The sequence below is a fragment of the Colossoma macropomum genome, unplaced genomic scaffold (genome assembly GCF_904425465.1).
Source record: "Colossoma macropomum unplaced genomic scaffold, Colossoma_macropomum, whole genome shotgun sequence".
Taxonomy (NCBI): Eukaryota; Metazoa; Chordata; class Actinopteri; order Characiformes; family Serrasalmidae; genus Colossoma; species Colossoma macropomum.
The window spans coordinates 13,416,858-13,442,739 of NW_023494792.1; the positions used below are offsets into that span (position 1 = coordinate 13,416,858).

At 41.5% G+C, this 25,882-nt stretch overlaps 1 protein-coding gene across 2 annotated transcripts in view; it reads right to left on the bottom strand.

The window, feature by feature from the left end:
* roraa (RAR-related orphan receptor A, paralog a) overlaps positions 1-25,882 on the bottom strand; it is a 296,333-nt gene that overhangs the window by 65,515 nt on the left and 204,936 nt on the right. Inside the window, exon 1 of one of the 2 annotated variants that reach the window (XM_036576079.1) lies at positions 13,060-13,168. The exons of the other annotated variant lie outside the window; for it this stretch is intronic. Coding sequence (XP_036431972.1) covers positions 13,060-13,090 — 31 coding nt within the window. The 5' untranslated portion in view covers positions 13,091-13,168. Of the gene's footprint in view, positions 1-13,059; positions 13,169-25,882 lie in introns of those variants that run through there. 2 annotated transcript variants of the gene reach the window in all.

Below are 25,882 nucleotides of genomic sequence, written 5' to 3' on the forward strand. Positions count from 1 at the left end.
ATAAATACACATAACTGATACATAAGACTGCTGATCCACATCGTCACTCTGCCATCTCGTTCTGGACAAACTTTATGCAAATTAACTAAGTAGTGAATAATTGCTTAAATGAAAATACACCATTAACTCAAATGGTGCTACTTTAATTGCTACTGTAGATTTATATAGAAATATACACATAAAACTCAGAAAATACAAACTCCACTCTAAAATAATCACACAAGTCTTTGCTACACTCAAATTATTCAAGTTCAGATCTCTTTATTATTATTATTGTTTTTAGCAGTTGCAGTCCTGAAATCAGGGGGTACCTCCACTTCCTGCATCCATGGTTATGAGGTTATGATATGATAAATAGATCAATCTTAATAAATTATAAGTAATTATGACAGCCCTACTCTACATAGTCAATTATTACACTACTTGGCTACATCCTGCTTTCACAAGCAGATAACGGTATGCATTACAGCATCCTCAGCATTGAGCCCGCAATTATCTCACTGTAGTTTCAAAACTGTGTTTCATAATTAAGATATCAGTGTATGTAGATTTTTTTGTCCTGTTCTTTACTGATTTACAAAATGTTAAATGCTAAAAGTACACTATACGTAGGCATGCAGACGAGAGGCAAACAAATACTCCCACACATGCATATGCAATGCCCAACTGTTTTAACTTCTCTCTCTCCTCTTCAAATACACAGAGACACACGCGAGCACACACACCCGCACACGCACACACAAAAAGCCACATGCCAACCACCACCTACACATAAACAAAGTGAACACATCCTTTTCTCAATGCGTCTCACGCACTTTGCAGCAAATCCCCAGCGCGGTCTCCCCTGAGCCCCTCTGTGTGTGTGTGTGTTTGTGTGTGAGAAAGTGTGTGTGTGTTCCGGCTCTTCACTGCGCGTCTCTGATAATGTGGTCACCCTTTCGCACGGAGAAGCACGTTTTGTTACTGTTCCTGTGGTGTCTGTAGTGTTCAGCTGCATAAGCAGGTGAGTCAACACCACAGTCTGATTTCTAAACTCTGATATGCTCTTGCACATACTTCTGTAACACTGGAAACCCTCCACACAGCCGTATATAGCTGAGTTACAGAGAGTTTAAAGCTACACTATGCAAGCTTTAGGGATCTGGAGACCTCTCTGGGGGTAACTGCATGGTAATTGTAATTTACAGTATAATTGCATACAATGTGCGGCAGAACGTTTTGTAATGTCGGTTGTGCTTCGGTCCCCCTCCCTGATCTCTATCTGCTGCATCTGTATCGTATGGTCATTTACCACAGACAAGAATTTCCTTGCACTTAGAAAAGACTCACGTACTGCTGAAACACCTGCCCACTGGATTTTATTTTGTGATTTGAGTCAATAGGTTTTCTGTTTTTTTTTTCTAAGTGCGGGGAAACGTGTTGAAATTACTGTCTATGGCAATCGACCGTACGCCACAGATGCACAGACGGAGATTAGGTTAAAAACACTGGAGTATTCCTTTAAAGCTTATTAATCAGTTTTTTTTTAAATATACTTCATTTTTAAATGTGGGTCAACATATATGTCCCTTAGATTTTAAGGGATTAATTAGGAATTACAGGAGATCAAATATCTGTCTGTCTATCTGTCTATCTATCTATCCATCCATCCATCCATCCATCCATTCATCATGTCCCTGTGTCTGATAACACTGCACACACTCTAAAACAGTGGTCTGAAGAATAGGTTCAGTGTGTTTGCCCAGACATGGCTCTAGATTATTCACACTCATGCACACGTTGAGACAGTGTCTGCTCCTCTTCAGAGGGAGCTACAGATTCACTCTGTGTTGTTTTTGGTAGTAATTGAGAACACACTCCGCTTCTGAGGATGTCTCAGCTGCCTCCCAGAGCTCCACACACAGCGTATTAACACAGCAATCATCAGCAGCACGCTCCCCTGAAACCCCCGAAAGAAAAAACACAGCCAGATGAGAGGAGAGCTGCCGATCAAGAACTTAGCGGCACGTTGCACCAAGCAAAAACAATAGTCATGCCAGATTTATGCACTGTCCTCCAACCTATGGGCCTTCACGAAAAATAAAAGCGTTTTCAACCTAATTTTTATCTGTCACATCTGTAGCATACAGCCGACTACCACACTCTATAATACTGAAGAGTTTCTGAAGCACTTGCCTGACCACTGGCTTCAAGCATAAGTGTGTTATCATTAAGTCTTCTTTTCTAAGTTCAGGAACATTACTGTCTGTAGAAGTTGACCATGTGCTACAGACAGTTAAAAAAGGAGTATTCCTTTAACCGCTTAAAGTCTGAGGGCTCATATTTGCTTTGGCTCCTCACTCTCACAACTACAAAACTTACATAGTAGTTTCACAGCAGTTACTGAATAAGAGGTATTAAGATTAATAACTGGTTAATTTTGCAGTTTGATAGTTTTGCAGGTGATAAGTAATAGATAACTCTGAACAGGGGCATTAGGAAGGTTTCTGAATGTAAGGATTCAGAATCATTTTATTTTCTGATGTTTTAGGGTGTATAAGGATGTGTAAAGAGAATGCGGGATGATGTAAAGAACACCATGAAGAAGAAGAACTGGACTTCAGGCTGGCTTCAGCGCTGACGCAGCCCTTGTTCAGGATGGACTGCTTCAGAGAGAGAGAGAGAGAGAAAGAGAGAGAGAGAGAGAGAGAGAGAGAGAGAGAACACAAGGACCTGTGCTCAGCATAGGGAGAGCTCTCATCCAGAAAGAAGGAGCCCAAGGGAACAACAGACAGAGGGAGATAGAGAGAAAGAGAAGAAGGGGAAAAAAGAAAAAAAAACCTTCAAAACAACAACAAAACAAGCCCAGTACTCCAGAACAGCTCTGGGTGATTGCCAGCTGCACTCAACATTATCCTTCTGTAAGACAGAGCGAGAGAGAAAGAAAGAGAGAGAGAGAGAGCGAGAGAGAGAGAGAGAGAGAGAGAGAGAGAGAGAGAGAGAGAGATAGGGAGAGGGAGAAAGAGGGCTAGAACAGACTGAGAGAGAGACAGCTGAGAGAGATATGAACAGACGTAGAGAGAGACAGAGAGGGAGACATATGAAGAGACAGATAAAAGAGCTGAACAGACATATTAAAAAAAACCTATTGACAAAGAGAGAAATGGACAGACAGAGAGTGGGAGAGAGAGAGAGAGATGGACAGATTGAGAGAGAGAGACATCCAGACAAACTGAGAGATAGAGGGAGAGAGAGAGAGAGAGAGAGAGAGAGACAGACAGAGAGACAGACAGCAACAGACAGTGAGAGAGAGAGAGATAAAAATGAGAGAAACATACACAATCGGCTGAAGATCTGTCGTCTCTGGCTCTCTCTCAATCAGTGTGTAGGGGGAATGGATGCCGACATGCAAACGGCTCGGCACGGCGGGGAAAGAGCGTCTAATCAGTAATCAGTCTGTCTGTTTAGACAGTAGGGGCTCTGGGCTCCACTCTGGCATAGGTCAAGGGCCTCTCCACAGTCTCTCTCTCCCCCACCGAGACACACCCACACACGGATACAGAGAGAGCAACGTCCCCCCGGCCCCCACCGCACCGCTCTCATAAGCAAATAACTCCTGTCATCTCTAATGTCTCATTCCTTCTTCTTCACGCGAAATCATCATTCCACACTGATACTATTACGGGACACCCATTCAAACAGACGTATGCATCTCTTTTGCATTTATGTATATCACATTTACATAAAAATGCGATATGAATATTCTAAAGCATGCTGTGAAATATAATATATGCATCTTTTTTCGGAAAAAAATAAAAATCTAAGCTGTTTCTTGCAGTGTTTTTAGAACTTAATTGTTTGGGAAAAAAGGGGGCTCCAATGATTTCACCATGAAGCAATAAATGCATAAATAAATAAAATAAAGCCCTTTCATCTTCATCATTAAAACAGGGATCACTTAATTTCTAATAAATATATGTGCATATAAAGCATGTTGCAGGGGTTGGTAACGATAAGAATGGTTGGCTTTGTTGTTGCGAGAAATTAAATTCATTCCATGCAGCTTTGTTTAGAACACAGCACGACTAATCAAAGTAACCTTGAGATATAATTTCACGCTAAGGCTGAGTGAGGCGGCCTCCTCGAAACAATACACCAACGCTTCTCACACTGCTAACTGCCAGAACATTGAGGGTACAGACCAAATGTTTACCAAACAAAGTTATACAACGCACAAATATGACGCGCCGCTCCTACAGCAATCAGAAAGTGAGGAATTACAGCGTGAAGTGTTTTTCACAGTGCCACCTAGTGCTGTGGAGTGCGGCTCAAGCGCCGTTAATTATGTTCGGCTCTGGTGAGCACAGGTGCTTGATCAGGGCGAATTTCAACAGAGCTGGATGGAATTACACAAGTAGCACCCCGACGGCCTCGGCAGGAGCCCCCTCTAAATCATCTCAATAGAACTCTTCTCCTTTTGTAATCAAGCCACCTACTCAAGAATGGCTCCTTCTATTGTTCTACTCTGTCTCTCTCTCCGAGCTCCTTCCCTAATCTCATCAAAATTCAGAGGAATACTCCCACATTTCCTCTCCCTTCGCCATTCTCAAGTGTGTTAAAGCTGATCTCCATGGGACAGGGAGAAGTGTGCACTCCCTGGCCCCTGAGGCATGCACTCCATGAACCCCCATCAACTGACACGAGGCCTTTTTGTGATACTTTGCATTTCGTAATGATGGCATCTTATGCTTCCTGTGAAATAGGTCTAAAATAAATCACATGATAGAACCATCTGATTTACTACTGCAGTTTATTATCATTTTATTATCATTATTTACAGTGTTAACTGTTAGCCCCCATGCTTTTCGTACCTGCCGGCCTTTTTAATTCTTTGACAGCTGTAGCACGCTCAAAATCTTGAAATCAGCTTTATTCGCTGACCCAGTAACACCTTCGTTTGTGTTGTTATGAAAATAAAGCGGCTGAAAGGTGAGGCGCTCTTGCACATGTGGGAAAATATTTTCCCAGTTGGCTCAGCGGAATTATGGCACGGGTCTTTCAGCCGTTCATAGCCTTTCTAGACTGATCTTGTAGTGCTTAGGGCTGAACGATTTGGGCAAAATATCTCATTGCGATTTTTCTGGCCAATAATGTGATTAAGATTTACATTATTTTTTCTTAAAAGTACACAGAAGAAATTTTTCACAGTATTGTAAATGTTGGCCAGACAGAAAACAGATTTCCAGAAATACTTTCTATTTTTTATGGATTTTAAACTGTAAAAAAAAACTAAAGTACTTACCATGTGACATACATTGAAGTCAACTCTTTCTGTTATGCGTCAATAGTGATAAAACAGAAAATCAATATCGCTGTGAGACACCAATCCCAATATACCAGTTTTAGAAATGCACTGATATGGGATTTGTGGGCTGACGCTGATATCCGATACTTTTCATGTACATATTTGCCAATATCGATACTAATACATAAACTATAGAAATTAGAGCTAAACTCATCTGGATTAGCATTACATAGAAATATAAAATTTATTCCTATAGGTTACAAAGGCAGTAAAATAAATGAATTGCAGATATTTTAAGCACAGTATCCCAGCATCGCCTAAACATTCTGCTTTTCTAGAATACTATAAATAAGTCATCAAATGTCAGTTTGAAATATTGACCAAATCTAAATATCTGTCTGAAGCTGATATTGGAATTATAACAATATGAGAAGATATTTGCTTAAAAAGAATCAGTATGGATGCTATATTCCCCAGCTCTATATCCAGGGCTTCTTTTCCTGATTTTTAAACTCAGAATAAACAGGTCAGCGGGAATTACTCTGCAGGTCCCAGAGGTCACTGCTTATGTCACAGTCAGGTCAAAGACGAGTGAGAAGAAAGGGAGACGATCAGATCTCAGCTAGCTCTCCTAGGTCTTCCTCTCCCTCCCTGTGTCTCTCCCTCTCTCTCTCTCTCGTCTCTGCTAAATACAAACACTCCTGCTTCTTCATGCATGCCTGGCGTGCAGATTTGATTACCACTGAGCATTGAGCGGCCCTTTCTACCTCTCGGTTGGAGAAAGCAGGTCAGGCCAGCGCGCGGCATGGTGGAAGATGACACCGGCCTGATGTAAGAGAGGATAAGAGAGCTGACATCTTCAGGGAAAAGAGAGCCAAAGAGCAGCTTCCTCGTAAATGGCTTTTATTTACTGTGGGGATTAGGAGCACAAAGATGTGGGGGCCGTGCAGGATGGGCCAAGGGAGATACAAGGAGCGGCCTATAGCAGGGCACAGCAATACCAGACAGGAGCAAGGTGGGCAACAGGGAGTCGACACCCGCTGCTCCCTCACGCATCTCTATTCCCTCATATTTGAGTCAGACAAAACGCAAAATCAATACTGTGTTTTTTTTTGTTACTCACTCCCCTTTCCACTTTGATGCTACTTCAAAAGGCCAGTGGACAGGCCTCCAGAGGGCCAGGGAGCAGCAGAGAGGGAAAAGAGAAAGGCGAGGGGAAAAGGAACGGGCCAAAAACATGCTTGGAATGAAAGTGGTGGAAAAAAGAAAAAAACAGAGACAGGACTTCTAGCGCACCCGCACTCAGTCTGAGCAAACGAGAAGCTGAGGGCATTAGACGTGACTGAACTGAGAGCTCTGGACAAGGCAGCCTCATTTACTCAACTCTGTGTGAGTGTGAATGTGCGCTTCTGCACCTGGACTATTCTGCACGGTGGGCACTCCTTTGGCATACATGCATACACACACACACCACACACACACACACACACACACACACACAGAAGATCTACAGTACTGTGCCAAAGTCAGAGATCCCCTTTCATTTTTTTAGTTTCTACTTTCCAATCAAGACAGCCAGTAAGAAAAGGTTATTCAGGAGATATTTTGGAGGAGATTAGACATACAATAATCCACTTGCAATAAATAAGGAGAAAGCCAAAGGAAAAATTAAGAGAAAATCACGCTCCACTCTTGCTTCAGGCAAAAATCCACAAGTGTTTCTGTCCATCCTTCCACTGTGAGAAGACAACTCAACACTATAGGTCTGAAACGAAGAGTAGCTGTTAAGAAGCTGTTACTGAGAATAAAAAATCAATAAGACATAAGTAACATGCCTACCACAAAATCATAAGTAACATGCCTACCATTAGATTGGACAAAAGGGACACTGACAGTGTACAGCTTGCAAAGCTGCAGTGTTTTGAACTACAATAGAAGGAGGCCTGGTATGTAGTCTCTTCAGTGAAGCACTGACAGTGGAAGCAGTCGTTCCGCAAAAGTGCAAGTAGGTTCAAGTTGGGTTTCAAAGTAACAAGTATGAATCTGGTTCAGCCTTCAATTTCATAGCCATGCAGACCTCCAGTGTGTGTATTAATGCACACAGTGTGTGTGTGTGTGTGTGTGTGTGTGTGTGTGTGTGTGTGTGTGTGTGTAGAAGCTGTGGTAAACATTAGGTTTGGTAATATAGAGCTGTCGCTTTCCTAAAGGCCCTTTGAAGATGGCCAGTGCTGTAATCAGTAATCCCTTCACTGCTCTTAGTCTGGCATAGCTGCTGGCTGGCTACTCCTTATAAAGTCCTAATCTCTCTCTCTCTAAATGAAAATAATCTTTCTCTCCCTCTCTCTCACTTTCTCCCTCTCCCTCTCTCCTTCCTTCCTCTGAATTCCAGGGCTGAAAATAATCTCTTTTCTCCCTGCTCAGTGTTTGAGAGTGGCACGGAGGGTGTGTGTGTGTAGGTGCAGCCGGACCTGTGGTGAATGTGTTATCAGCAGAGTGCTGAGAGAGGGAGTATTCTGGCAGGCCTGAAATACAGCCTGACAGGCCGAGACTTCAAAGGCTCCAGTATGACTGTGGCCTTTAATATACCCTGAAAGATGATGCAGGAAATTACTGCAAAAGTGAGAGAAACCTACCCAGCCCAGCGAACAATCAACAGCACCCACCATTTCCATACAGCCATACACGCGCACTCACAGCCTGGCGCGCAGGCCCACTGTAATCAGCCGTGATTAGTTTTCCACAGACCCAGTTAGGCTGTCTTAAGTCTGATAAAATTAGCCCAGTGATTGAACTGAGAGAGTGAGAGAGGAGCGTCTGATGTAAGATGGAAGCGAGAGACATATGAGCATGAGTGTGTGTGTGTGTGTGTGTCAGGGGGAGAGAAAGAGAGAGAGAGAGAGAGAGAGAAAGTGGGGGGGTTGAAAACAGTGGGTGGGAGAGAGAAAAAAGAATGTGAGATAGAAAGAGAGAGAAACTTGGGCAAGAGGGATAATGAAAGAAAGACTGAGAAAGAGAAAGAAGTATGAGCAAGTGAGAGACAGAAACTAAGAGTGAGAGAGAGAGTGAGAGTGAGAGAAAGAGAGATAGACAGAAAGAGAGGGAGAGAGATGAGCAACAGAGAGAGAGACACACACAGACAGACAGACAGAGAAAAAGAGAGGAGAGAGAGACAGCGACAGAGAGACCAAGAGTTAGACAGAAACACAGAGGGAAAGAGATAGATTGAGAGAGAAAGTGAGAGAGAGACATTTAAGCAAGTCCAAGAATGAGAGACCAAGAGGGAAAAGATGGAGAGAGAGAGAGAGAGAGAGAGAGAGAGACAGAGAAAGAGAGAGAACAATAGAGAGAGAGAGGGGTTAAGACTGGTATTCTGGGTCTGAGCTGTCTGAGGTGCCAGCACTGAGAGGTAGTGTGTGTAACACTGGGTGTGTCCGTGCACAGCATTGGCAATGAGAAACAGTGCCAGGCTGTAGCACCCTTTCTTCTCTCTCTCTCTCTCCCCCCGCACTCACACATGCACACCCAGTACTGGAGCTAAATTAAAAAAATCCGAGCTCCCAGTGGCCAGTCAATATCTCATTAAATAGCCGACCTGCCCATGCTGGCAGGTAATGCATTTCGTAGCACGGACACACACTCACACACGCCCTGCCAGTCACACACACACATCACACACTCTAATAACGCGTGGAAATGGCACTCAGTTATCCTCAGAGAGGTGTTTTGAAGCAGTGCAGTCACTCAGCTCTGAGGAGGAAGTGAGGAGGAAAGTGTATGTGTGCGTGTGTACATGTGTCCATCCAGATCCCTCATTCTTATTTAAGCAGAGTGCACTCATCTCAACACTGGACTGGAAAGCATCGCAATGAGCTTTGGCAATAACAGACAGTGATGGTGACCAGTGGAAATATTTACTGAGAAAGTGACGACGTAAATTATAATAACACAGTCACATTCTGGCTGTGTGTTTTATGACATTATGAAAGAAAGTAGATCTGGCACGCTACTACTGAATATGTAAATTGGCTAATGAGTGAGCCTGAGCTTTACCAAGTTCAATCTGGTGCCATTATGGAAATATCTTGCTTAACAGATATGATTTGCAGCCAGTAGTCTGGCCCTTTATTTTTAACCCTGTTTTCCCTTCCCTCCTAATGTGTGGCCATTTTGCCTGGGCTCGCTGTGTCCTCTGTGGCTAACTGGATAATAGCCAATCTTGTTAACCTGTGCTGTGGTACAGTGGAGCCCTGTGAGTCCACCCTAAGAGAGAGGAGGGGGGGAGAGAGACAGGAAAGCAGACCAGTAATGTATGCCTCAGCATGCAAATGCCATTTTGTATGACTTTGTTTTTGCGTCTTCTACGCACAATCACTTCTACTCTCGTGAATACAAAATATGCAAAGAGTGCTGAAGAGTGGCATCCCCATGCTTCCCATGCTTTCTGCACGGCACACAGGCACAGACATTTCAAACATTTTTGGGATACGTTCCCGGGACTTTCAACCTTATCGAAGGGTTAATTATAACACAGATGAAACACACTTTATTTTTTCTTCTTCGACTCTGTCTTTGGCACATCAAACGTCTTTCTATAATTATGTAATTAATATTTGGAGTTTTCATCTTAATTGTGCTGAGTAGGCTGGCTAATTTGCATGGGGTAATGAGGGGGATGTTTCCATTACAGGTAATTAGGGGCTTGAGAGGCAGCAGTGTGGCTAGGAGGCTGGAGGCTGGGAAAAGGAACGAGACCGAAAGAACAAGAGAAGAAAAAAAAAGAGGGAGAGCGACTTCATGCAAATGTAGATAGGGAGGAGGGGTGTGTGGGACCTCCTGAGAGTCTGCAATCACACACCTAAAAAAAATAGAGAAAAATGGCAAACTGATGGCCAAAGATGCACTACATGACTAAAAGTGGCGCTGTGCTAAAACAAAACCTCTACATGTCATTCTCATGTCTTGACAAAAACAATTAACCCCTTCACCTCCAAAGGCACTTCAAACTTCATTAGAAGTTTATAATGGTTATCGAACAAATCACAGCAGTTATTGAAATAATCAGTCTTCAGATTAGAGAAATATTTCAGCATTTCAGCCTAATCTACGGGTAGCAAAGATGGCACTGATACAGGTATCAGTATCGGGCCAATATCAGCAGAAAATGCTGGACTGGATATTGGACGAATAAAAGAATGAATCTGATTGTGTCGTATAACAAATCTATCCTGAAACCGTACCACTCACATTCTGTGATGTTGTTAGCTGTGTATTTCCTCCTGTGGGTAATAGAATGCGTGAATACACTACTTTTAAATCTCCTCTTAAGTGATGCGCTTCAATTAAAAATAGCTCAGTAGTTTTTAAAGAAAAAAAAAATATCAGATTGATTTTGGCCAAAATTCAAGGTTTCAATATTGGTTTCATCGGAAAAGACAAAGTGGTATCAAGCTATCTCTAATGGGCAGCACACTGTCGACCATAATGGCTAATCATTTCTCTGTACAGAGTAAAAGAACAGAAACTCACTTAGAAATGCACTTAGAACAGAATCCAATGGACCAAGTGCTGAAGCAACTGCCCATTGGCTTTTATTATATGTGTTTTGTAAGGCAGTGGGTTTCTGTTCCTTTCCAAATACAGCGTGGTAATCAACCATACAATACAGACACAGAACATAGAGATTAGGTTGAAAAACGCTGGAGAGTTGCTTTAATAAGTGAATGCTGGCATAGTGTTTAAGGGGTTAATGTTCCTTGGCAAGAAACAGACGCCAGCAGAAGAAAATGTTAATTCTGATAGCTGCAATAAGAGTGTGAGAAGGCTTTATGTGGTGTAAAAGCTGTGGAAAGAGTGAGATGAGAGACATACAGTGTTGTGTTCTTCCAGGCTCCTGCTATTCAGCTCTATTTTGAGCCAGCCAGCCTCTCCAATCCTACCCACACATTAGACCCTGGGTCAGGGGCTATCTTTTACACCTGCTCCATCATGCCACTCGCTGTGGAGCGCACACATAGACGTACACTTCCTTGATAGCTGTGCACTACACACTCAAACCCACATGCAAAAATGTGCTGTCTGCAGAGGTATGAAAAAGCAGGTACAAAACCAACACTCCCTTGCATTGAAAGGCTCCAAACCACACAGCTCTGAGTAAGCTGTACGTGCACACTCACACTGGCTCAGAATGTCCTTGCCTCTAACACAAAGAAATGACACAAAATTATTTTTAAAACAAGCAAACCCCTTTGTGATTACCCAAACTCGACAGATCAGTGCACATAAGAAAATGCACAGCATCATACGCATAATACAAACATCCACACAGGAAGAAGTGGATCGCATCGAGCGCCGGGAGTCGCACACTATAATAATGTAAACGTATTGCTTGAATAAAGCTATGAGATGTGAGGGGGATGCGAATCAAGGAGAATTCTCTCAGCTCTGCATAGACGAGCAAGGCGCAAAGAGCAGAGCTAGCCGGCTATCTGTGAACACCCAATCACTTTTTCCATTCCCGCCACTTCTCACCTAATGCAGAATGACAGCTGCCTGTGCCCCTCTCTACAGGCTGCAAGTGTCAGTACGTGTCAGTGCGTGTGCGTGAGTGAGTGTGAATGGAAAGGAGGAATGGGGAGCAGTAAAGTGCAAGAAAGCCTGCACTGGGTGCATGATGTATGTATACTGTATGCACAACAGTAGTGCACGTGTGCATGAGAGAGAGGGAGAGAGCGCTTGTGGCCGAGAGAGAGATGTAATTACAAACCCATATTACAGAAAGCATTACACAGAAGCGTAACACAACATACAAGTCAATGTCACCGTTCGGCCTGCCGGGCTCAAGGGGAGTTAATAAGTCTATGTGAGTGTGTGTGTGGGTGCTGGGGGGGGGGCGCAGGATTAGAGATGCAGGATCAACATCAGTGTGGCGGGGTGGCACTCGCCCTGCTCTCATGGCCATTCATGCTCACCCGCCAGCCAAAAAATAGGTCAGTGGAACACAACACACATCAACATCAACCCAAACCTCTTCCAGCCAACACACACTCCCTCACACACATGCTCCTCTGCTCTGGACACCCCCCCAGTCATCTTGTTTCCCTAAGCTCGGCCCATCCTTGAAAGTTTCCTGCATTCACATGGCCCCATATTAACATGTTACTACATATGTATAATCATTTAATAAACTATACACAAGGTAAGTGCATATCAGTATACGTATATATTATATAGTATATAATACATAAACTCCACCAGCAACATAGAGCTGAAAAAGTGTCTGTTTTTCATATAAACACGGTGAGGTTTATAACACTTATTGCAGTGTAGAGTGAACACAGGGGAAGACTGAGAGACTTATTTTCACTTTACACTAAACAGACCCCCCCACTCTCTCTCTCTCACTAGGTAGAGAGCTTTGTCATCTGTAGGAAAAAGAGCTAACTTGATTTTGTCCTTTCCTGAACTCATGCAGAAAGAAGATATATAGCTGCAGCTTAAGTCTCCGGTAATAAACACGTTCAAAAGCAAGCAGCACTCTCACTCTCCCTTTCTCTTGCACACATGCACAAGTGTGTACACACACACACACACCCCACACACACACCCACGCAGCTTTCAAGCAACTCGCTGCACTAGAGAGAGAGAGAGAGAGAGAGAGGGAGAGAGTTGGCAGACTGTGAATAGCATCAGCCTTGGCGGCTCTACTTGTTACTCAGCCTCGCTCGCGCTGTTATGTAGCAGGGTTGCTAAAAGCCAGCATGCCATCTTCCTCTTACCTTTCATCGCTGAAATCACAAAATACATCATTAAGCTCGGCGGTCCATAGGCGAGCAGCAGGCGCGGCGCGAGCGAAAGCCTCCCCCTGCTGTTTGAGCAGCAGCTGGCCAGCACAGCTCTGCCGCTCCGGCTCCCTCGCGCCACCACACCACACTCCATGTGACTGTGACGTAGGCCCGAGGCACCGCCCACCGGCGTCTGACTGACACCGCAGCCGGCCAATGGAGGGCGAGAGACCGCCTCTGACTGACTGCGCATCAGAGCGGAGGCTCGAGAGCGGTGGAGGATGTTTTCTGTGCGCGCGGGCGTGCGTGTGTGTGTGTGTGTGTGTGTGTGTGTGTGTGTGTGTGTGTGTGTGTGTGTGTGTGTTTGCAGTCTGCTCTGCCTTATCGCAGGTGAGAGAGAGAGAGAGAGAGAGAGAGAGAGAGAGAGAAATAGAGCCATAACAGTAGCAGCCCAGCAGCACGCGGGCTTTTATTCCCCATACAAACTCTCACAGTGGACGTGAAAAAAGGAGCAAAAGAAAGAAGAAAAAAAACAGAAGGGAGGGACACGAGGAGAACAAAAAGATGAGAGAAAAAATGATTAAACGTGAGAGAAAAGGAGATGAGGAAAATATTAAGTATAAAGGAAAAAAGAGGTGAAAGTGTGAGGACTGAGCAGCTAAATTTGCCTCATGTTTTGGTTCTTTGACAGCTCTCTCTCTCTCTCTCTGGCTGCGTCTAAAACCGCATACTGTCTTACTAAATAGTATTTTAAAAATAGTACACCACTATTAGCAGTGCATTCATTCGTGTAGTATGTGGTTTTGGACGCAGCGTCTCTCTCTCTTCCTTCTCTCTCTTTGTCTCTCTCGCTCTCTGTCTCTCTCTCTCTGGTCATGCTGATATTAATGAGGGGGCAGACGAGGCTGGATGTAACTCCAGATGTTTCCAGAGAGAGAGAGAGAGAGAGAGTGTGAGACAGAGAGAGAGAGAGAGAGAGAGAGAGAGAGAGAGAGAGAGAGATGCTGGCTGCTCTCCTGACCTCTCTCCAGCAGGCTGGTTTCTTTCTCTCTCTCTCTCTCTCCTGCCTGCTGGCTGCGGCTCACTCTGGCTGCCCCTGCAGCTGAGCTCCAGCAGATAGCAGATAGGAGAGGGGTTGGGGGGTGCACTGATCCTATCCACCACACAACAACTGTCTGATGAGTTTCACTATCTAGCCAACCTTTTCATTTTCTCTCCCTCCATTACTTCATCTGAAATCCTCACTCATCCACCCCCACCCCCCACACTCCCTCTCTCTCTCTCTCTCTCTCTAATAATCTGTTCAGCCTCCTAACCAGTTGGCTCCTCTTGATTCTGCTCTTAGAGTAAGCCGGCTCTGGCCACCAATCCAGCTCCATTTTCAATTTCCATAAATAAGCCCATTCTCATTTCACTTGTCCTCATTGTAAACATATTACATATCTGCAGATTTGTTTACCCCATCAACTATAATCAAAATAATTAATGTGCCTAATAAAAATTGTCATTTTAAATTACGAGCCATTATTCGCTCCAGTAATGATGAACAATGTGTGCTGTAAAGGAGAAGCAATGCCAGTCACTTAATCTCACGGATCAAAATATTCTCTTTCTGTCAGGCGTGTCAAACAGTAAAAATAAAAACATGCTGTTGGTTTAAAGTCAAACACCTCCTGCGGTGCCTCTGGCCTGCTGAGGAAAAGCAATGCAAATGCCTGCTCCACAGCAGACGCTGCAGAGGGCCAAAATTACCATCTGATCACAACCTCTCGCACGACCAATTAGAAGCAGCAGAAATAAATTAGCTCATGCTATGTCAACAATAATCTGTCATCCAGCACTGCATAATAAACAAAATATGATTTCACCACTTTGATTAGCCAATGAGGCGCATCATAGCAGATAATCAGCATCCAGGTTGGATATGTGCCTCGAGGTACATGTGGACACTCTTAAAAATAAAGGTTCCCAAAAGGTTCTTGGCTTGAACATACAGTTCTAGGAATAACCTTTTACTGTCACAGAACCTTTTCAAGGTTCCTGAAATTTAAATAAAAGGTCCTTCTCACACATTTCATTTACAACAACGGTTTGTTAAAGAACCACCCATGGAAAGGTGCTTTAGGGAACCAAAACTACTTCTTTTATGGCATTGCATTATTGTACTATATTCTATGGCTCTCTGTTCTGTAGTGCTATTTGGTTCCTTGTAAACAAGGTGAGCTATTCACTTGGTTAGCACTCATGTTAAGCTGCCAGTGTTAAGTGTATAATTTCTGCTGCTCTGTATTGACAGCTACCTCATCCTTTATTAATGAACATCGTTTCACCCTCCTGCCAAACTTATAACTCCAGCGCCTTATATTATTCTTCCTTTTGTTTTTTTTCTAGCAAATTTGTATAAAGCTCTTTTATATGTCCATTATTCCTTTTCTGTGATATATTCAATGTATCACTGCTGTGGGAACAAAACTTTATATCTCCAAAATGCTAACTTTACAGGAGAAGGAAAAAACATACTTTACTCTTAATGCAAGTCAATGGAACCAGACTTTGTTCCTAGTAAATTCGGGCCATTTCTTTTGGTCCAATTATCATGAAATTTACACACAATGTAAAGGGCAACAGGCATTTTCAAATTATGTCAAAAACTGAAAAACGACAAAAATGGAGGTATAAGGTTTTGTTCCAACAGCAGTGATATGTTTGTGTTGTTCACAGTTCTGTCTGTTCCTGCTGGTGTAACCCTAATTTCCCACAGGATCAAGATTCCCTCATTCATTCATTCAATCATTCACTCTTTCTTTCTTTCTTTCTTTCTTTCTTTCTTTCTTTCTTTCTTTCTTTCTATTTATCACACATATCTATAGTTGTATGCAAAAGTATGGACGGTAGCCTGGTCAAATTCCATTTTTCACATTTCATCTTATTTTCTAAGTGAAAATAAGTTAACACATCTACAGAGAACACAACTTCTGCACTTCACTTCTTTTTAAATATAAAGTTACAGTTTTTTTGCTGAATTTACATATTGGGTATTATATATATATATATATATATATATATATATATATATATATATATATATATATATATATATATACACATACACACAGCTGTATTATTAAGACTATATTATTTCAGGCTGTGTGCTTGCTGGCCACAGAGGCACTGCGCTCTTTAGACGAGTGCTGGGGTTCAACTGCCGGCTCTGCAGCACTACTGTTCTTGTGGTTGGCAGAGGACTGCAGAGGGGTGCAGCGGCAGCAACGGTTCAAACAGGAGCCGCTGAGAGAAAAGGCTTACAAAACAGCATGCTGTAGCCTCTGGGCAGAGGAATATAGCTGTGTGTGTGTTTGTGTGTGTGTGTGTGTGCGTGTGTGTGTGTGTGTGTGTGTGTGTGGAGGCAGAAAAAGTCACGCGCGCACAGAAACACACATACACGCACAGGCCTTGTCTCCCATAGTCCACAGATCATAGTGAGATAACCTCAGTGTAGACTAAATGTTGATTATCTATAATGCTGAAAAAAAAACATCTGCATGTTGGTGGCTCTGAGACAAAGACGAAGAGAGTGATAGGCGAAAGAGAGAGTGGAAGGTTTGGGTGTGCACGAGTCTATCTGTGCGTTTGCACGAATGCAGCCTACGTTAATAGAAATGCATTCCAAGAAACACCACAAGCGCACGTCAGCATCACCTTTTCTCAGTATTGCTCTGAGTGAGAGATGCATTGCTACAGTCTTATCAGACACATTTAAAGGCCTAATATCCTGAAAAATGTATTCCTATTTATTTTTTGTTAATAAGAGACATAAAACGTAAACATTGCTGAAGTTTCAAAATGTCCTGTCCACTTGTAGATACTAAGCAAAAACATCCTCATTGTTTCCTCATTCATGTTTTAAAACCAAAATGATTCACACTACCGTTCAAACATTAGGAATGTGTTTGATAATATAAAACCAATTTGTTGAAGTCACACGTGCTGCTCTACAACACTATAGGTTATAATGAAATGCAGGTTATAAGAAATGAAGTATTGCTAGGTATGTCCAGAGTGATGAAAAGTTGTAGATGATTATATAATGACTGATAAAGCTGTATAACACTGAGAATGAAGGTAAAGTAAAATTAACATCTAGAATGCTTTTCGGTGGAAAAGTGGTGATTAAATTTTGAAGCAGATAATTATAACTACTATAAATAGACAATCACAGTGTATTATTTATCAGTTTAATAACCTTGTGCTCCCAACATGAAATATTCAATAAAACATGATAAAATACCTTTTGATGTCTAGCTTACAGTATTACTATCTAGACTATTTAAGTCATCATTGAATAAAATAATATTAATTATGAACGTGACAAGTGATTCCAAAATTTGAATGGTAGTGTCAATATCTCGGCCTATTCTGCCTACAGCAATTTAACCCACTTTATTTATTAAAAATTAACTCACAAGGAGTAAGTAAACCAAGTCTACTTTTTGCCCGAGCCACAATACAGAGCAGCCAATCAGAACAGAGATCTTTTATATATATCAGTCTTAAAGGCACAGTAACAAAAACCGTCTGTTTAAATCTAACAGATAAAGAGAGGCTGGAAAATGAATAAAAATGGCTTACGACTATTTCTGGTATATAAACCTAATAAACTTCACAAGTGGAATCATGGAAAAATCAAATTCAAGAAAAATGTAGGATGTGGGCCCTTTAAAGAATTACCTACAGGGCAGTAGGTAACCTCACCTGGTCCTCAGGGCTCCCTAGACAGTCCACATACTTCCTTCCTATTTCTTCATGTATTGCGAGTTTGTTTGGAGCAAAAATGTGGATTGTCTTGGAGTCCCCGAAAACCAGGTCGGGAACCACAGCTATAGTGTTTGTCTACCGGACTGACACATAAAACACCGTAGAACCCACCATGCGAATGAAAGCATAATAATATATGCATTCCTCCCTTTGTCAGTGCATCATCTCATCTCCATGTTGTCACTGGAGAGCTCTCCCGCTCCCTGCTGGAAGAGTGAAGGGGGCTGCCACAATCAGCGTGAGAAAGAGCTGGTGTTAATGAGTGCAGCTGCTGCCAACTTGGCCTGATTCGTCCCTCTCTGTCCAACCCAAAGTTCATAAAGCTCACAGCCTACAGACATGCACTGTTTTTAAAGAGACATAACAAATAAAACTGAATTTTCCTTTTCAGTTCACATGTATGTTACTTGTCACTGTATCAAGTCTCTGCCGAAGTATTTGCCTTTTACAGAAAACATGATTCTACAGGCTGTTAGGATTTGCTGCTCGATGATGTGTCACATCAAGCAAATGTCCTGCCCAACTCATATAATAACCTCGCCCACTCATCCAGCCTTCATACTTTCACTCTGGCAGCTGCTGTTTTTCACACAGACGTCTCTGATATATCAATAACATTAATCTTCTGCGTTGGTGACTGATTCAGCAAACATCCAAAGTTATGAATATGTCTCTAACAAGCTGCAAATATCTGTGCTCAATCTAGAGAGCTGCTATGAAATGCAAATACACCCTCCCTTTAGCTTAAAGTTAGCATAACCCATTAGCATTATCTTAGAGGTGGCAAACACCAGCAAAAGCTACTTACAAAGTGAATCAATCTGTTTCAAAACACATACTAAGACCGAAATAAGGGGTAATATATTCTCTTCATAGCTGCCTTTCACAGAGCACAAGAAACGATATTGAATTAAACAAGAAATCTGAATTTCGTACGCAGACATGCACAGCTTAGCTTTTCAGACCACATTCCTTCTACAGCTAACTAATTATTCATATATAAGGGGGATGGGGTGTTTAAAAGTCTATAAACATGTCTCCACATCTCTACATAATATAATGTGCTTTGTTTCAGTTTTTTTTATTTGATAATTCACTTTATACGAACTCACTTGCAAGCCATTCTGGGTAAGAGCATCTGCTAAATTACATAATATAATGTAATGTAATATAATGAAGAAAAGCCATTCAGACAAATGTCTCACCGCCAGGCACACATGATTTTTTTTAATCCAGCATTATTTTACAGTGTGGAAGAGGACAGTCTGTGTATATCCACTACCACCGACCCCTCATGCTTTGGGCAGTTCAGAGTGGGCTAGAGGTGGGCTAACTTCTCTGCCTCCGTGGATAAATGCTGGCCCCAGTAAAGTGTCGGCTGCTCCTGTTCTGATTAATTCGAGCCAATGTATTTATTGTAAACAAGCCCTGTGGGATGGAATTCAATTGAGAGGAGACGCAGAGCATCCACTGGAGCCTCGGAGGAGAGAGCAGAGGACCGCAGCCGATAATGGTCTCATTAGCAGTCTGTCAGTAGCCATCCCACGCACGGCCTGAACACACACACACACACACACACACACACACACACTCACAGCTGATCCTCCACTGTAATACAGCACCACAGCAAAAGAGATAGAGAGAGAGACAGAGAGAGGGAGAGGGAGAGAGAGAAAGGGAAAGAGAGACATGGAGAAAGACCAGTAAGAAAGATGGAGTGAGACACAAGAAGAAGACGATGATGAAGAGAAAGAAACAAGAGACAGACGTAGAGAAATGAGGGGAGATATATATATTATATTTCTATATAAAGAGAGAGAGAGTGAGAGAGAGAGAGAGAGAGAGAGAGAGAGAGTGTACAGCAAATGAGAGAAAAATGAGAGGGGAAGAAAGAAAGAAAGAGATGTCGAAAGAAAGACAGAGAAAACAAACAGGGAAAGAGAGAGAGACAGAGAGACAGACAGAATGAGAGAACCACAGAGAGAGAAACTGAGCGAGCGTCTGTGCTCTTAACGCACTCTTGAGCGTGTACCATCTTATATCTTAATGGACTGCATCAATACAATATTCCCTTTTCACCTCGCTCAGAGTGAGCTGTACTTCACATGCAGTGTGCTCAGCACAGCCAGACCGCACAACCAGAGAAAAACAAACATGTTTACACGCCACTCCATACCAATCACTCACTCCTCATCTCCTACTGAACTCTACAGCATGTTCCTCTGAATGGAGACTAATAGGGAAGAGAATGAGAGCTGCATAGACACAGACAGAGAGAGACAGGACGTCCAAGATCTCAAGATAGGAGCTCAAAGGATCATTAAAAACGTTTTCAAACGTGTGCCCACTCGATAATCACTGTGACAGCTAACCTATCACTGAAGAAGCACCTTTTAATGCATATAACAGAATATAAAGATAGAGCAGACAGTTTGGCACTACACCATCTTCATATGGCTTCAGAATTAAAACAGTCATGAATATATCCAATGAAAAAGGTACAGATCATTTTAATATAAATGCCAAAGAGAGCAGAAGCACAATATCAAACCATAAAAGCACAAACTCATATGAGACAATCATAAACCAATTTAAAGCCATTCCAGGCAATTTCCTGTATCTTCCACCTGTGAGGAGGACTTCAATAAATCACTCCGACAACAAGGGGAATATCTATTTCCAGGATAAATAGACAAGACTATTGGGCTTCTTTTCTTAGAGCGAAAGCAAACCATTACAACAGCAGTTCAAACGGAGGATGCAGGAGAAGATTTAGATATGGTGAAGAGAGCTTGGCTGAAATGTGACAGGCTGCTGTGTGTCTAAATTCCAAGGGCATAATATTTGGACTGTTTCCAGAAAGAAGCTTCTTTGCAATTTCATACTGCTATCGGCCCATCTTCTGAATTCACATAAACAGCTGGCTTTAGGATACTGCCCTGGTGGATGGCCTTCAGTTCAAGGTAAAGCATCTCTACTAACATCATTAGATGCCTACAGAATCTGATTTGAAGATGATCAACCTATACTAATCAGTAGAGCTGTGGAAACACAGAGTGATAAGACCAAGAAATATATGTATATATATATATATATATATATATATATATATATATTTAGATCTCATGTGAATATATATATATATATATATATTTATATATATATATATATATATATATATATATATATATTTATATTCACATGAGATCTAAACAATAGGCCATGCCATTTCCATCATTCATAATTAAATAAAGACAAATAAACATGTTTTCCGTCAAACGTGAGGAGAACAAAGCGAAAGGGGGTCCGAGACTGAGTTCTCTGTTTGACATGTTGCTTAAACAATCTCAGATCCTCTTCCGCACAAGAGAAGCGTGTTTACTCCAAATTAAATTTGGACCCTTCCAGGTATTAATAATATGGAGACATTTGGCAGTAAACAATTTGATAAGCATTAAAGTCCTCTTGTGCTTGCTCTAATTGAAAACACAACATGGCCCCAAGCAGCTATTTGGGAGCTGTTGCTGCTGCTGTTGTCATCGCTCCGTTAGTTTTAATAGAGTAGATGATGTCAAACCAATTCCTTTGTCTTTGGGCAGTTTCACATTTTCTGATATGGGAAAAGAGACAAACAAATATGTTTATGAGATTAGGGAGGGAGAAAGAGAGAGGGAGAGCGAGAGATAGACAGAGAGGGAGAGAGTGAGTGTTCACAGACCATGTGAGTTGCATAAATACACAAAAATAAGGCATGTCATATATTAGGGGTCCGGGAAAAAATCGATTCTTAGACGCATCGCGATGCGGACATGAACGATTCTGAATCGATTCATAAATGTCAAAAATCGATTTTCTAAATATTATAAAAATAAATAAACCTAGTTCTTGGTTTGGACATACCGCTCCAAAAAGTGAAACTTTAAAAACTTTAAAAAAGGTTCTTCGTACTCACATCTTATTTACAAAAGCAATTCTTTAAAGATCTATTGATTAAAAGGATCTTTAAGGAACCAAACGTGGTTCTCCTACACCCTTAACAAAAACAGTCCTTCAGTGGTTCTTCAGTAAAATTGCTGGATATGTATAGAACTATGAATGACCAAAGAACCATTTGAATGCATGTATGGTTCATTGCATGGTCAATTGGTTCTTCTCTATGACGGAAATCTTGTATATGGTCAACTCTATATAGAAACAAAACTAATTAAGCTACTGTTAAAAGTCATAGAACCTTTTTTTGGTACTACTTACTTAGAAAAGATGGTTCTTCAAGGGCTTGTTAGTAAAGGGAATGGTTGCATTTAGGACCATGAGTTCTATATAGAACCATTTCATGCTTAAATGGTTCTTTGCATGGTAAAATGGTTCTTCAGATTGATGGAGAATGTGTTGTATGTGATCCTATATATAACCTTTTTGAAAGTGGTTCTATATAGCACCAAAAAGAGTTCTTCTATTGTTAGAATGTCAAGCTTGTAACAATAGTAGAACCCTTTTCGGTGCTAAATCTCCATCAATCTGAACAACCATTTCACCAGACAAAAAAACACATAGGCATGCAAAGCGTTCTATTTAGAACTCATGGTTCTAAACTGAACCATTGCCTTTACTAAAGAACCCTTGTAGAACCATCTTTTGTGTATATAAAACCTTATTTTTGCTAAGAGTGTATGGAATTGTTACAAAGAACCCCTTCTGGCTTCACTCGGCACCTTATTTTTAAGAGTGTACATAATAATATATATTCTATTCATGTGGAAATAATGTACACATATGAATCAGTTAACTCAATGCACCACTGCTTTCACTATAATGCTGAGTAATAATGTATCTGTTCTAGACTGTAAACCAAAAACAAAAGTAATGTAATTGATACACAGTGACACATACATGATGAGATTTCTGGAGAAGCAGAGGACAAGAACACAGGCTTTCAGCAGAGGGATGGTGTGGAGAGGAGACAGAAAAGGCAGACACAGCAGCATGTGTGAAAAGCTGAGGAAGCACAGCATCTCCCTCCATTCTAATGATCCCTCACTTCCAGTCCTTCTCCCATGTCCCATCTCTCTCTCCCTGTAGCCCAGGGAGCGAGGCATGAGGAGGGGGAGTTATTAGGGGCCGCCTCATGCCTTCCTCTCCCATATGAAGTAGGGCAGGTGATTTTGGGTGTGATAATTATGGTCATAACTAGGCATGAGGGATTGGTAATAGTGGTGCTTATCCTTCATGCGGTGCAGGCTCGCGACTGTGGCAGGGAAAAGCATGATTATGGGTTTTTCTGCTGCGCCGCTGTGGCTCACGCTAAGAGTGGCGTCGGCGGCTGAAAAGGGCAGCAGGGGAGCGTGGCCTTTGAGGAGCATAACTTAACGAATGAAGTTCATTATTGAGGAGCATACCAGGGAGACCCCCTGGAGCATGTGATGGATGACCCCACGTCAGAGAAACACACTCGCGCTCCATGTACACACGCGCCCTGGGCTCCGAAACAGCAATATCTGAAGGAGGGAAGCAGGTAAACTAAAATAGTTAACCTTCTGGCTTATAGGAGAAGAGAATAAGAAAATCAGTAAAAGAAGAGAAAAAGGAAATAAGAAAGTGTATACATGTATAGTGTATACAACCATGTTTGTAAATGATTTAATACAGATTTTATCAAAATCATAAGACCAGTAGGTCATTACAGTTGATCTAAACACACACACACATAAATATATATTATATGTGTATGTGTGTGTGTGTGTGTGTGTGTGTGTGTGTGTGTGTGTGTGTAAATATATATAAATATATATGTGTTGAACTATGATTAACTAAAGGTCTTCATTACAGAATAAGGAAGTAGTGTATATATATATATATATATATATATATATATATACACACAATATGTAAACACTATACATATCACTGTTGTTGGAAAAAAAACTCGTATGTCAATTTTTGTTGTTTTTTGGTTTTTGACATAATTTGAAAATGCCTCTTGCTCTTTACATTGTGTGCAAATTTCATGATGATTGGGGCAAAAGAAATGGCCAAAAATTACTAGGAAAAAAACTCCGGTTCCACTGACTTACATTAAAAGTAAAGCAGGTTTTTTTCTTCTCCTGTAAAGTTATCATTTTGGAGATATAAGGTTTTATACATACACACACACACATCATATGTATCTGACAAAATATCCTTATTTTGGGATATTTTAAAGGCCATTACAGCTAAACTAAATGCCTTGATTCTCTATCAATCTATACAGTGAAAAGCATTTTAAAATATGCTAATTTGTAACTTGCCATGACTTGCCTTTCTCTACTAAGGCTAATTTATTTTAAATCACAGGTCTGTTTTTTTCCTCTCTCTCTCTCTTTTCTTTTTTTCATGGAATGGACCACAGAGGCCTCCCACCTCCCCTAGCCCATATTACACTCATTTATTAAAATCACCATTGTCTTGGAGTGAAAATAACTTTCTTTTTAAAACGCCCTGTCTATTAAAACAAGAACCCACCGCAGGGACCGCTTTTCCTGTGAAGATTGAGGGAGATCTTCAGGCTATTCCGCACTCTGATTCGGCCCTGTTGTTGGGCCCCGGGTTACCATGCTCCCTCCCCCCCCTTTATTTTCTTTCTTCCAGAGTTGCTGGTCGGAGGTACCTGGTACCTGCCTCTCTCTTTTACTGTTGACTTATGAGGATGCCAGGGGTGTGTGGGAGCGATTCATCACGGCCCCGCTTCCCCCCGCACAGCGCACACATTAGTAATGTTCTCCACCGAGGAGAAAGGCCTGTCACAACTCTCTCTCTCTCCCCCTCCAAAAAACCTCTGAGCCAGGTAGGTTGCGCCGAGGCCTCCACACATGGCCCACTTTTAGTCTTTCACAGCACCTTTAAGTTTGCCTGGCCTGGCCACGACTGGGGGGAGGCTAGTGAAGGCCAGTGCGTTGACACATCACTGACATATACGCAAATCTATATCGCTCCATACGTACATCATGGGCAGCAAGGTGAATGTGGAAGATAAAACTGGACTCCTCTGAATGGGGCCCATATATGAGTTCCCACTACAATTCTTCATTCTTATCACTACTAGTACTTCTTTCTTATTACTACTTATTACGTATACCAAACGTTTTGCCACCAACATGTTTATGACACAGTATGTTCAAACTTAAATTTTGCAACCGTTAAGGTACAACAAACCTCAAATTCCATGGTAAACTAGAGAAGTTAAACTGAACTCTCAGACAGTGTGCCATATACTGTGTTATATTTTGTTTATCCCTCTGAAATCCCAGGGATGATCATAGTCTACATATACAGACTCAGCTGCAAACGTAGTGCCCACACAGATCACAGTGTATACAGACTGACATTCAGCTACCATTTTTTCCACACATTTTTTATTTGTTTTTGTCATCGCTTTGTAGATATTCAGAGGATTATATACATCATCTAGCAGATCAAATCAAAGCAGGGATTTAGCTTTAGAGACTCTCACAGTGCTGTGGTTTCGTTTTGAAAACAAGACTGTCAGCATAACGGTTGTGGGTTCAAACTCAACTAATAAATTCCATCACAAATTTGCAGATTTGAAATGTATGCATTTGTATATTTTCTAAAAAGAAATTATTATTATTATTAAATATTTATTATAATTATTAAACATTAAACATTTAACATGTATATTAATCATGTGATCTATATGAGAGCATATAGATCACATGATAATCATGTTATGTATCACAAAAAACATTAACAGATATGCTCAGCCAGTCACTTTTGGGCTTGGTTTCTATAGAATTGAATCATTTAGAGTAGAAGCCTCAAAATCAATTACAAGAATGAGTCTGCAGCTTGAGAAATCCACATATCTCTGAAATGGTAACAATAAGGAAAACACCTTAATGTTACCTTAATGTTTCAAAATGTAAAAAGACTAATTTTCACAATTTCTTTTTCTATTCTATTCTTCATAATATGTGCACACGATGTAAAGGGCAGCTCACATATTCAA